General features: G+C 44.4%; 1 protein-coding gene across 4 annotated transcripts in view; it reads right to left on the bottom strand.

The window, feature by feature from the left end:
* The window catches only part of LOC101738454 (tau-tubulin kinase homolog Asator), a 73,341-nt gene that overhangs the window by 12,502 nt on the left and 47,166 nt on the right, over window positions 1–13,673 (bottom strand). For 2 of the 4 annotated variants that reach the window (XM_021350986.3, XM_062675327.1), the window contains exons 7-22: window positions 13,122–13,272; window positions 12,289–12,430; window positions 11,086–11,158; window positions 10,085–10,214; window positions 9,871–10,010; window positions 9,084–9,281; window positions 8,184–8,264; window positions 7,324–7,497; window positions 5,751–5,831; window positions 4,567–4,654; window positions 4,026–4,109; window positions 3,261–3,329; window positions 2,720–2,808; window positions 1,958–2,059; window positions 1,515–1,664; window positions 681–846 (exon numbers count right to left, since the gene is read on the bottom strand). In XM_021350986.3, the coding sequence (XP_021206661.1) occupies window positions 681–846; window positions 1,515–1,664; window positions 1,958–2,059; window positions 2,720–2,808; window positions 3,261–3,329; window positions 4,026–4,109; window positions 4,567–4,654; window positions 5,751–5,831; window positions 7,324–7,497; window positions 8,184–8,264; window positions 9,084–9,281; window positions 9,871–10,010; window positions 10,085–10,214; window positions 11,086–11,158; window positions 12,289–12,430; window positions 13,122–13,272 (1,918 nt within the window). The remainder of the gene's footprint in view (window positions 1–680; window positions 847–1,514; window positions 1,665–1,957; window positions 2,060–2,719; window positions 2,809–3,260; window positions 3,330–4,025; window positions 4,110–4,566; window positions 4,655–5,750; window positions 5,832–7,323; window positions 7,498–8,183; window positions 8,265–9,083; window positions 9,282–9,870; window positions 10,011–10,084; window positions 10,215–11,085; window positions 11,159–12,288; window positions 12,431–13,121; window positions 13,273–13,673) is intronic. The other 2 variants (XM_012694373.4, XM_021350988.3) reach the window with 2 other exon arrangements.

Genomic DNA, 13,673 nt, shown 5'->3' with positions numbered 1-13,673 from the left:
ATTTTTTTTTTTCATCGATGAGCATGGAGTTGTATGAGCGACTTCACATATGGTACAGAATTCAGTATACAAAAAAAAAGCGGTCCGGTAAATTATGACATTCCGTTTTATCGTCAAATACTGGATGAACGTATCCGTCATGTTTCCGTACAATTCTACCGGATAGAAACTGTGCGGGGGTGAGGGGGCCGGCGGGCGTTGCAGCTAGACAAACAAGTTTCATTCTGGTAGAATAGCGGCAGTATACTACGAACTTTCTTGTGAACATCGTATCCAGTAATGACGGATAGGTTGAACGTTATACGGTGCCTATGTGTGAACAAAGCATAATTTTTTGTCGTTTCCGTTAAAACGGGTACCGTATACACAGAGACTATGTGTGAACGTAGTCTTACCCTTTGTAAGCGGACGAGCATACGACCCAAATGGTGAGCGGTTACCGTCGCCCATGGATCTCAACAAATCCAGTGGTAGAGCCAAGCCGCTGCCTACCGTTAAGTACTCTCCACAAGCCTCGTTTGAAGAAAGACATGTCATATCGCTCGGGAAACACCGTGCAGGGGAGCTCATTCCATAGCCGGATAGTACGTGACATACGAAAACACTACTGAGCCCGCTTTACTGACTTGTGACGTCATAAAATGGGGTCGTCTTATACGCGTTGAAGTTTCAGTACTGACCTATTGCGGGCAGCGACCAGCAGCGCGGCAGCGTGGGTTGCAGTCGTGGGTAGGCGTCGATTCCCGGTATGTACAGACAGCGGGGGGCGGGAGGGGGGCGCGGGGGAGCCGGCGGTCGCACCGTTGGGACAGGAGGAGACGGCGGAGGAGGCGGATCCGGCTGCACCTGGCGAAACAAAAAACATAGCTTGTAAAAGAGTTCGACCTCATGTCTCAAGGTGGACAGCAGCATTCTTATTGCCATGTCTACTGGTTATGTTAAACATTAAGACAGTCTAAAACAAAATGTCACACTCTGTATAGTAAATATGTCTAGACAGAGACAGTTTAGGGGGAATATTTCGAGGGGTGAAAGGCCATTTGGTTTAGGTGACATTTATCTTTGTAATTAAAGGTCCCTTTAATATGGTATTAGCATCAACAGTTCGATTTTTTTAATTGAACTTCAATCAGGTTTACTCCATTCGAATAGCTGAAGAAGCTTTTTTATTATATCTCTTGTTAAGATATCTTTTCTAAATTTTAACCCTTAAATGGTTTTTCTGTAATGTTCCAAAAATATTGCTTATAAAAATATAGCCTTTCACATTTCGATATGATTTATTGAGTTTGTAGAAAAGCGTACACCGTTATAGCCCTCATTGAAATGAGCTTAGGGTGCAAGTCTGTAACTATTTAGACCATACACAGTACAGAAATTCGGCAGTCAGTCAATTGTAAAAAAAAAATGAATTTCTTCTGTGAATATTTAGACCGTACACAGTACAGAAATTCGGTAGTCAGTCAATTGCAAAAAAAATCATATAATTTCTTTTATGATTGTTTAGAGCATACACAGTACAGTCGGGCGCCACGTACCGGCGGCTGCGGGGCGGGCGGCGCGGGGGGCGGCTGCTGCTGGTGCAGCGCCGTGTGCGCGGACTGCGAGTGCTGCGGCTGCGTGCGCGAGCAGCTCGACACGCGCCCGCAGCGGTGCTCCGGCGACTGCGGGACAAACGCGCGGTCTGCTTACTGGTGGTAGGACCTCTTGTGAGTCCGAAGCAGTAAGGCGTTTCGGTTTGAAGGGCGGGGCAGCCGTTGTAACTATACTTGAGACCTTAGAACTTATATCTCAAGTTGGGTGGCGCATTTACGTTGTAGATGTCTATGGGCTCCAGTAACCACTTAACACCAGGGTGCTGTGAGCTCGTCCACCCATCTAAGCAATAAATAAATAAATCAGCTTAGTGGACAGCTCACCGAACCACAAGTGGTATACTTCAGTGTCTCTGACTGACCTGTAACTGCTCCTGTTTCCACTCGTTGTCGGTTGTCTCCTCGGAGTCGTCGAACTGCGACTTCCACAGCGAGACCAGCGTCAGAGCGCCACCCTTCGTCACCTGTCGGAAAGTACACAAGAAAAAATAATCAATGTATGTATCGTGCGACAACCGGTATACAGACAGATGGCGCTGTACCGACCTAAGCCCCGAAAAGCGTATTTGACTTCAGGGTTTTATCAGTTAGGAGCCCCCCAATAAATATATAATATATTTACGATTGAACATGCCCAGGTCCCACCAGACTCCCCTCCAATATAGAAGGTAATACAGTTATCATTTTTCAAAAAAAAAACTTGCTTGTATGTAATGTCATTCGGGGCCAAGCCGAACTGTATGCTTAGTGCGAGTCTTTTAACTTTCCTTCGTTTTTTCGCCGATAGGGGCGCTTTCGTACACTATTTTTAATTCAAATTTATTAAAATTTATTTTCTATTTTTTAGTTGGATTTTCTATAAAAGCGTATTTTGTTAGTTTTTTTAAACTATTATTTAAATTTCCTTTTTTAGTTGAATTTCAATTTTTTCAATATATTTTTTTAATTTTGAATTGTCATCGGTCCTTAATAAGTATACCAAATTTCGAGTTAATCCGATGTTTTGAAGGGGGTCAAAATCATGTTCAAACGATTCCGTTACATACTAACATACATTCGTCTGAAGCTAATAAAAGCGTATTAAAAGCATTGGTGTCCTAGAGCCCGGGGCGCTGACGACGTACCTGTTGCAGGGCGGAGACGTTCTCGTCGTCCATGACGGCGAACTGCGTGTAGCTCTGGTCGGCGCGAGCGCGGGCCGCCCGCCGCCCTGCTGCAGGACAGAAACTCGATCAGGAATTGGACTAGTACAGCCGGCGCTATATATACCGGAGCCATGCACGGGTAGGTACCACCGCCCTGCCTATTTCTGCCGTGAAGCAGTAATGCGTTTCGGTTTGAAGGGTAGGGCAGCCGTTGTAACTATACTGAGGCTTTAAAACTTATACCTCAAGATGGGTGGCGCTTTTACGTCGTAGATGTCTATGGACTCTAGTAACCGCATAACACCAGGCGGACTGTGAGCTCGTCCACCCATCTAAATAATAAAGAAAAAAAACTTGAGGTCCCGCGTCTCTAACCAAAACGCCGGGCTGCTTGTCGGCAGAACTGAGACGGGGCGGTGATGCGTTGCTGTCCGTCCCCCGCGACCTTCCACCCCTATGAAGATGGGGGCGCCGTACGTAATTAATGTCAATAAAAAAACAATCGTAAATGTCTTCTCACCGCGCTTGAAATGCGTGTCCGAATGCATGCTGTCAACGTCAGCCACTATCCTGGGACTGACAGATTCGCCTGAGAATATAAATATCAGCATGAGTTCCCTAAGAGGTCCTTGATCTTTGCCGAGTGTCTGAGTCTGTACGAGGCTTACAATTAATCTCTTAGTAAGTGAATTTATGTACTATAGTGAGTGAGCCTATGTACTATAGTGAGTGAGCCTATGTAATATAGTGAGTGAGTTTATGTACTATAGTGAGTGAGCCTATGTACTATAGTGAGTGAGTTTATGTACTATAGTGAGTAAATTTATGTACTATAGTTAGCGAGCCTATGTACTATAGAGGGAGAGTTTATATACTATAGTGAGTGAATTTATGTACTATAGTGAGTGAGCCTATGTACTATAGTGAGTGAGCCTATATACTATACTGAGTGAGCCTATGTAATATAGTGAGTGAGTTTATGTACTATTGTGAGTGAGCCTATGTACTATAGTGAGTGAGTTTATGTACTATAGTGAGTAAATTTATGTACTATAGTTAGCGAGCCTATGTACTATAGAGGGAGAGTTTATATACTATAGTGAGTGAATTTATGTACAAGTGAGTGAGATTGTGTACTGTAGTGGTTAAATTTATGAACTTTAGTATGTGAATTTACGTACTTTAGTGAGTGAGTCTGAGTTTAACTGCATGAATGAATCTTGTTGTCTATAAGGATTGTTCTCTCCGTGTATTAGCGTGTGAGTGTCTGTACGTGTATAGTTACCGGGCGTGGGCGGAGTATGCGCGAGGTCCTGCACGCAGGTGGGCGGCGCCGTGACTACGCGCAGCCGCGCCAGGGTCGGACCTCCTGCACGAAGGGACCGACATTAACAACGGCCGCTAGTACTAACCGCGCAATGTAACACGAAGTCTAACTCACAATTGTACGGTAGTTCCGTTGCGTTGCCCACAAAACGGCAACTAACTTCATCAAGTACGTTTACTGGTGGTAGGACCTCTTGTGAGTCCGCACGGGTAAGTACCACCACCCTGCCTATTTCTGCCGTGAAGCAGTAAAACGTTTCGGTTTGAAGGGTGGGGCAGCCGTTGTAACTATACTGAGACCTTAGAATTCATATCTCAAGGTGGGTCGCGCATTTACGTTGCAGATGTCTATGGGCTCCGGTAACCACTTCACACCAGGTGGGCTGTGAGCTCGTCCACCCATCTATGCAATAAAAAGTGAATTTTTACCGAATTCTCAGTTTGTACTTAGCAAACGGTTTTCATGGTGAGCATTTGTGTGGTGCTTCGGGGGGACTCACCGGGGGCGGGGGGCCTTGGCTTGCACGGCGGGACGCTTTGGCGCTCCGGCCGGGCACCCGCGGTCAGCGCCGCATTACTCGTCTCTTGCTGTAAAACGAAACGTGAAATGTCACTACAGTACAATTTTTTAAATCAGCTTGTGTCTTATAGAGTGACTACTTAATCGGGAGTAGTCATACCCGATCCTGTAGACCGAATGGTAAACAGTCGACGTCGCCCAAAACACGTCATTACGGATCCTCCCGATCCACTAACGGTGCTTTTAGGTACCTCAAGCACCGGTCATCGTCCGAGCTCGGCGAGTAAATTAACCCACAGACACAGCCCACTGAGCTTCTCGCCGCATCTTCTCAGTGGGTCGCGTTTCCGATCCGGTGGTAGATTCTGCGAAGCACTGCTCTTGCTTGGGTCAGTGTTAGCAACCTCGTCAGGTTTGAGCCCCGTGAGCTTACCTACACGTTAGGGTGAAGCTGAAATAGCCTCTCAAGGCTATCGGCATAGAGAGTAGTCCTAATCGCTTTGAGACCAACAGCAAGGTCAAGGCTGAATTTGTTGAGGGAATCGCGCGTTATCGACATAAAAAATTATTAAAAAGCGAACAACAACTGTACTAAGCGAGACAAACGACGTCAACAATCAAACAAACAGTCACAGATCAAGGGGTGAAAAGCTATTTGGTTTAAGAGACATTTTTGTCGTTTAAGTCCAATACCCTTTCTCACATATAATTTTTTATATACTGGGTGTTCATACAGTTTTCTAACGCCGAAGCTTTGAACGGAAAACGATATTAATTAACTAAGCACCTGTCATTTTAGTGCGTTCGTATATCGCCCACCCGCGCGTCAATGTATATCAAACTGCCATACATTGAGCACAAAAAAAAAGTTTTTTGAAGGGATTTTATATTTGGTTACTAAGACCTTTAGTCATGAGCGCAAATTCTTTTTTTATTCCAACAGTGGTTATTGTGCTATCATTCATCATCATTCTCCTGCCCTTCTCCCAGTCACCTGGGGTAGGCGCAACGTTTTCTCCTTCCATACTCTTCTATCATATGCCATTTCTTCGCTCACTTCTCTCTTACCCATATCGTCTTTCACGCAATCCATCCATTTCTTACCAACCTCATTTTCGTTTTGTCTCATCACGAGATTATAATGCTAAATATGCTTAAAATAACCTTGGCATGTCTGTCGGGCGAGGGCGCTGGTGTCGTTCTGACTTCCACCTCCTTTTCCACGGTCGGCTTCTCGGTGGTGGACTGCGAGAAAAAAATAATTAAACACAAAAATAAGAATTTATAAAACGTCTCATAACGATTTATCTAAGACGAGCTTGATGTTAAGCGACACTCGGAGGGACGATTGGCAAAGTCGTCAACTGAGTTGGATATTTTTACTTGTAGGTTAGTTACGTTTATAAAAATGTTCAAGGGCATCCTTCATGTTAATAGTACATTACATTACATTGTTTAATTGTATATTGTGAATAAAATTATTTCCTTATATTACAAGTTAAATTAGTTTTCGTTATCGTGTTGTTTTGTGGTATAGTTGTAAGAAACATTGCGTACAAACTCAGCACACTTGTTTTGCTTAGTCTTACACTTGGCTTATGTTGCAAGACAGAATTATTTTTTATGTATCTTTTTAGCTTGTGATGTGTATTGTGTGCCTAATAAAAAAATAAAAAATAAAAATAAAATAGATGTAATGGAAGTCTCAACTGTTTAATATAGCAGTTATCTTTCAAACTGTTCAGGGATATAGGGCAGAATATATGGTATAAGCCGCGCCAATAAAGAAACGAATCAAAAATGGCGGCTGCGATCATGCGCTCTCACTCTAAACTATTGCTGTCTTTAGTCGCACACGGCGCGTACTGCATGCAAAAACAATATCAATTCTGATATTGTTGTTGAGTTCGAGTTTTTTCACTTTCGAGTTGTGTGACTTGGATGACTGGTTGCAAGTGTCTACGCAAGTTGCATCCCAGATGAGACACCTCGCCCTCTGCCAGGGCACCAATGTAAAGTCCTACATTTTCATTTGTTTTTTTTACAATAAACAACTTTCTTTTTAATTGTTGACCCTACCATCTGTCAGTGCAGGTACATAGACGCGCAAGTTCATGTCCATCCTGAGGAATGCGGTGGTGCTGTAACCTAGTTAATTATGGTAATGTCGATAATAACTACCGATTTAGTCAACAGCTGTCAATTTGGTTTAATGTAACGTAAGGTAATTTTGCAAATTATGAAATAAAATAAATGTGATAAGTAATTTCTTATTTATATTTATTTCCAATAGAGTAAAATTATTTTAATTCCAATTTAATCACTATCAAATGAAAAGACAACCGACAGATCAGAGTCGGAATCAGTATCTTTTTTTAGTAGGTTTTTTTCTTAAACTTGTTGGAAGCGGAGTAGTCATGGTTAAATAGCACAATAGCGTTTGCGTAAATTTTCGATATCGATATATCGATAAACTCGCGTCACAACCGTCAAGGACAACACTCGACGTCAGACAAATGCGGGGAGGCGGGCGGGGGCGGGGCGAGCTGTCCCCCGCGTGTCGCCTCTGGCCCCGATGGACATAAACTCGCGCGCATACAGTACATAGACGCCATTTTCGATTCGTTTCTTTATTGGCGCGGCTTATAGTAGCTATACGCCTGCTACCATTAGGACTCCGATCGGTGGGAGCCGCAAATTCCGACGACGACTAACGGGAAGCAAGGTATATACTCACATAGCCGTTGTGCTGGTGCGGTCCGTGGGCCGCGTGCGGCGCGTGCGCTGCGTGGCGGGGGGACGCGGGAGAAGCGGGGGACGCCCGCTTCTCCACGGGCTTGTCTTTCTGTGGATTCGTCTGCGTGTCCGTCGCCACGGCCGCCGTCAGCTCCGTGTCGGGACGCCGCCGGCTCTGTTGGCGTGGTCCACGCTTCAATACTCACATCATGACCTCGTTTGGTCTAGGATCCCTGGTATTTTATCAGCCAAATACGGGTATACATACGTACGTTTAATCTGTATAACGTTTGCAAGACGTGGGAATCGAAGCCATAGAGGGGGCTGCCTTAAGCACGTCACAACGGATCCTCCCGATCTACTAACGGTGCTTTTAGGTATCTCAAGCACCGGTCATCGTCCTCGTCGAACCCGTCGCTTGCGACGAAGGGCTCGGCGAGCGAATAAATCCACAGACACAGTCCACAGAGTTTTTCGGCGAATCTTCTCAGTGGGTCGCGTTTCCGATCCGGTGGTAGATTCTGCGAAGCACTGCTCTTGCTGGGGCCAGTGTTAGCAACACTTCTGGTTTGAGCCCCGTGAGCTCACCTACACGTCAAGACGAAGCCGAAATAGCCTATCAAGGCTATCAGCATAGGTAAAAAGGGGAGACTTTAACGACACCAACTCATCAATGTGTCTACGTCTTTTAAAATGGCTTCGAATACAATCATGTTTTTTAATAACTGGGTAACCAAGTTCTCAGATCTCGTATCGTTAAATGGTCACCACCAAACATAATATATGAGCGTTATACGTTTGAATGATTAAACATTTTGACGTGACCCTATCTGAATGTTTGTAGGTCTGCGCGCGACTCACAATGTCCGGTTGCGTTTCGGTCGGCAGCGCGTGCTCCGGCGCCGGATGGACGGAGGCTCGCGTCCGGGACACGCAGACGGCCTGCAAATTTATTAAACAATAATCTGTAGAGATATACAAGACAAAGGGAAGATCTTATACTGAGCAGGTGATATTGCTCGGTAGACCGACGCTCCAAATGTTAGTCTTTTTTTTTGAGCTCACAGCTCACCTGGTGTTAAGTATTTACCAGAGCCCATAGACATCTACAACGTAAATGCCGTCACTCATCTTGAGATATGAGTTCTAAGGTCTCAAGTATAGTTACAACGGCTGCCCCACCCTTCAAACCGAAACGCATTACTGCTTCACGGCAGCAAAAGGCAGCGCGGTGGTATCTACCCGCGCGGACTCACAAGAGATCCTACCACCATGTGTGGTCGTCAAATATCACCGTAGGTCACCGGTGCCCTACGCGGCGAACCGAACTTCATGTCGAATTCTGTCACTAAGGCGCTTGGTTTGCTTAACTTTACCTAAGTCTGTGTTTTTCCTTCTTTTGTTGAATGTATTCACAGAAATGTATTTATAAATATAAATTATTCAATCGATTTAAAAGTTTACATTAAATAAAGTACAATACTCGTCACGCTTGACAACCCTAGCCGCGGTCCACATAGACGAAACTGACCTCTATTCCCCAGCCATAAGAATCAGTGCAGCTGATTAATCCCTACCTAACTAAAAACAACAAACATATTCGTTCACGGAAAACTGACATCTTTATCCCATTGACAACCCTAACCGCGGTCCATGTACACGAAACTGACCTATATTCCCCAGCCATAAGGATTAGGGCAGCCGATTAATCGCTACCTAACTAAAAACAACAAATACAATATTCGTTCACGGAAAACTGACCTCTTTCTCCCAGTCGTAGGGGTCGGAGTCCCGTATGCCCCTCCTCTTGCAGCACCTCTCCAGCAGCGAGGTCAGCATGGCGTAGTCCGGCGTGTCCGCGTACTCCAGCTGCTGTACGTGCTCCAGGAACTGGCGCAGCTCCGACGGGAGATGCTTCAGGAGGAGGCGGTGGTCGTATTTCTCTTTCATCAGACCGACCTGTTCAAAATAGTTTATTTATTCGTCGAAGTCAAGTGCCAGGTTTTTCTTCGACTGCCCCAATATTATGACCCCTCTACCTTTTTAGTTTGTTATATTAGATTCCTAGAGCGAGCAGGTGAACTCACGGGCTGAACCTGAGAGAATTTGGTGACACTAGCCCTAGTAACAGCAGTGCTTCGCTGAATCTACCACCGTACTGGAAACGCGACCCATTGAGAAGATCCGGCGAGAAACTCAGTGGGCTCTATCTATGGGTTAGTTTACTCGCCGAGCCCAAGCGACGGGTTCGGCGAAAACGATGACCGGTGCTTGAGGTAAGGCACCGTTAGTAGATCGGGAGGATCCGAAATGACGTGTTATCCCTTTTCACGATATCCTTCCAAAAGACATTTCTCGACCTATTAATATTAAGTTTGCTATTAACTTTAGTATATTCTAAATTAACGTTGCAGATGTCTATGGACTCCGGTAACCACCTAACACTAAGTGGGCCGTGAGCTCGTCCACCCATCTAAGCCATAAATAAAAAAAGCTTATGGTTCCAGGGGTTTGTCTTCGTCTCAGTGGCATTAGCCTCCCAACGAACCTGCTCCTTGTCCTTGATCTTCCTCCAGGGCAGCTGCCCGTTGACGAACTCCACCAGCATGTAGAAGAGAGACCACAGATCGTCGTGACGTCCCATCTCCTTATTCTTGTGCGCGTTGATCGATGCGTATCTCACGGTGCCTGGAAGTTGACCACTCCTAATTAACTACCCGGTCAGGATATCAGACTAGAGCATCATCACGCGACGCCGTTACCTCTGAAACCGGCCGCCGCTCTGGGGGGCCGCACCTGCCCGTTGCTGGTGGTGTACTGCCGCGCCAGGCCGAAGTCCAGCATGTACACCTTGCGGCAGTTTGACGGGTGACGACCTATGCTGAAGTTACTCTGAAGACAAAAGGAACTCAGGGGTTTATGCGGGAAGGTGAGAGGATCCAAGTTTAGGATAGCTGCTCAAATGGACAGCGATATCATCACCAACCGGCATCAGAAATGACTGCCTTGCCATAGAGAGCTGGGCGGTGTGGTTGATACCTAACCTGTACGGACTAGCAGGCGGGTATTTGTTTTTACTACAAAATTTCATGTTCCCTCATCAAGGAAGTCATTCGCGAACTTTTCTTTCCAGGCTGGGGCCGAACCTCCTCCGAGGTCCTACGAGATTCTACGAGTTATGTGGGACTGGATAGTCCGCAGATGTTAGGAGCGGACAGCAGGCCAAGGGATGGAATTTAGGACCCCACCCTCTAAGCAACTTTTCCCTGCACTCTTTCACTCGACATCCGACCTCCGTCCGGGGTCAGAACCCGATCAGAGTAGGGGGTTCAAGTCATTCACTACCATCAGTTAAGTACATTTTTCATTATAAAAATTGGTAGCAGTTCGCGGGATTCGAACCCCGGCACAGTCGCTCGGTTCGTACGCACCGGCTGTCTTATCCTTTAGGCCAAGACGACTTCAATAACCTGTTAGTCAAAGTTCAAAATCTTTCTTCGCAATCGACACAAACAGACATGTCGCCCTCATTGTTCAATGAAACATGAAGTATATACTAGAATCATTTCAGAAAATTCCGAACAGCTTTACCGAACTTTGGTTACGTCATTTGTGGCCAAAATAGGTGAGCTAATACCGCACGCGATCATATATCTGATACGTATCTTTAAAAAAAAGCCACACGATTTGCGTAGCGCAAGTACGACGGCCGTCTCGCCCATCGGGCCACGGACGATTTATCGATCGACAAATAAACACTTACCGGCTTAATATCTCTATGTAAAAATCCGACCGAATGTATTGAGTCTATGGCTTTGAGTATTTGCAGTCCTAATCTGAAATAGAAACAAAAAAAAACCCACCTTAAAATAACAAAAACCACAGTTAGCCAACAAATCGGAACTAAGAAATTGATTTAATTTAATACTAGCGACCCGCCCTAGCTTCACTTCGGGACATTTATTATTGATCTTTTGGAATATTATTTTATACAAATCTGGTCCTGACAGTAACAAAGATAATAAAAAAAATTAAATAAAAAAAAGACAACGAATAACAAACGAATACTCCTTGTGACAGCCCACTGATTTTCTCGCCATGTATGTATGTAAAGAAAACCTTTATTATTTAAAACTCTTTATTATTAAAAATGGTTTTTTCTTCAGTATCATAGAGTGAAGACTGTCATTGAGTAAAAAGAGAGTTCAGTTTTGTATAGTTCATTAATACTGTTTACTGTTTAATTTTTAATATTAATTTTAAAAGGCATTAAATGTTCTCTTAATCTTAAAACTTATACACATATAACAGAAAACGCAATTAAGTATTTTTTATTGTTTATTCATTCTGAATTACGCGAATATAATTAAAGAAGAAAAATTCTGGTGCTTCTCAATGTTAAAATTATACCAAGATCTGACCAGTGCTTATTTACAGATGCATATTTAACTGACTTCGACTACATTGATGATATACTCATTTAAAAAAAAAATCAAAGTCGATTTTGTTTTTTGTTAAAATTTTATCATTGTCTACTTTATTTCCTTTATTATTATATCACTAGCTTTTGCCCACGACTTCGTCCGCGTGGAATAGTTACTTTGGCATAACGCTAAATTTTACCCGCCTCTTCATTTACGTAGACACTGAAATATTTTATTTTAGCCTCTCAAAAAGGAAAATACCCCGATTTTGAAACATTCATTATTGGTGCTCCGCTTGCATTGGTGACATTATATAACCTGTTGCCTTCCTCAATAAATGAGCTATCTGACACTAAAATAATTTTTCAAATCGGACCAGTAGTTCCTGAGATTAACGTGTTCACACAAACAAACTCTTCAGCTTTATAATATTACTATAGATTACAGTAGAACAGTTAAAACTGAAGTATTTGAGTTGTTGTTGAACAGTTGAGTCGCTTGTTGAAACTGATACTGCCCTCTTAAGCGATTCAGGGACCCACCTTAAAGTAGTGGAGAGGGAGAACGCCCCCCTCGGCTGAGCTCTCCTGAGTTCGGCCAGGTTCCTGCCCTGCAGCTGCATCACGACGTAATTGAACCTCGCGTTCCTGCCGCATCCTATGAATCGACACACGTGCTCCTTGCCTGAGAGGACGGACGGTGGTCAGAGATTAGAATTATAATATTTCGATACGTTTCGCGTTAACTACAGTGAGCTTGGTGCTAGTTTTTTAACGTTCTCGATAGCGTAAAAGTTAACTAAAATTTGTATGCAGTTGGAATAGCATCCCTGGCGGCAAACAGTACAACTCCATACAAATTTGAGTTTTTTTGTGGACGATCACACGGCCCACCAGCTGTTACGTAATTACCGGAGTCCATAGACATCTACAACGTAAATGCCGCCACCTAGAGATATGAGTTCTACTTTCAGTTATTTACAGTACCACGGCTGCCTCACCCATCAAACCGAAACGCATTACTGCTTCACGGTAGAAATAGGCAGGGTGGTGGTACTTACCCGTGCGGACTCAAAAACGTCCTACTACCAGTTGAGTTGAGTTGACTTTTACGCTATCGAGAACGTAAAAAACTCGCACGAAGCTCACAGAGCAGAGGTTTGGCTGACATTGCTGATGTCCATGATCGACAATTGCCACAGCACGTCTGGATATTTAAAACCTTGACTATAGTGACAGAAAAGGCAGTCTATTTGGTATTTTATCTAACCTGTAACCTGCCTACCTTGAGATATGAGGTCGGAGCCTCATATGCATCATGTAACAGCTGTCCAACAGGTCGGGACCGTGCGTCACGTACGGACCACACGACTCACCTTGAAGTTTCTTCAGCACGGCCACCTCCATCTTCAGCACCTGTTTAGGTTGTCGGGCCGATTCAACCTTCAGAGCCACCTGTTCCTGGGTGACCAAGTCCAGACCTTCGTAGATCTCGCCGAAGCCCCCTCCTCCGATCTTCTTCACCACCTGGAAATGTGATTTAATTGAAATTTTAACTTTTTTTCGTTGTTGCACCCTGGTAAATCTAGTCATCAGACCGACAATTTATACTAGAATTTTAGAGTGTATATCCCTCCCCGACACGTACGCAAGTCGTGAAGATGATGAAGTCGAGGACCCACTGGGTTTCTCGCCTGATCTCCTCAGCGGGTCTTCATTCCAATCCGGTGGTAGATTCTGCGAAGCACTGCTCTTACTAGGGCCAGTGTTAGCAAACTCTCTCAGGTTGAGCCTGCGATCTCACCTACCCGTAAGGACTTAGCTAGACCATGGACCATAATAGATATCGACGAACATTACGTTGGAAGATGTCATTGTAAGAGCTCTAATGAAGGTATATACTGGTTATATCTATATCAACTATGTGG

This window comes from Bombyx mori, chromosome 23 (assembly GCF_030269925.1).
Source record: "Bombyx mori chromosome 23, ASM3026992v2".
Classification (NCBI taxonomy): Eukaryota; Metazoa; Arthropoda; class Insecta; order Lepidoptera; family Bombycidae; genus Bombyx; species Bombyx mori.
This window is presented reverse-complemented; position numbering and strand designations above follow the sequence as displayed.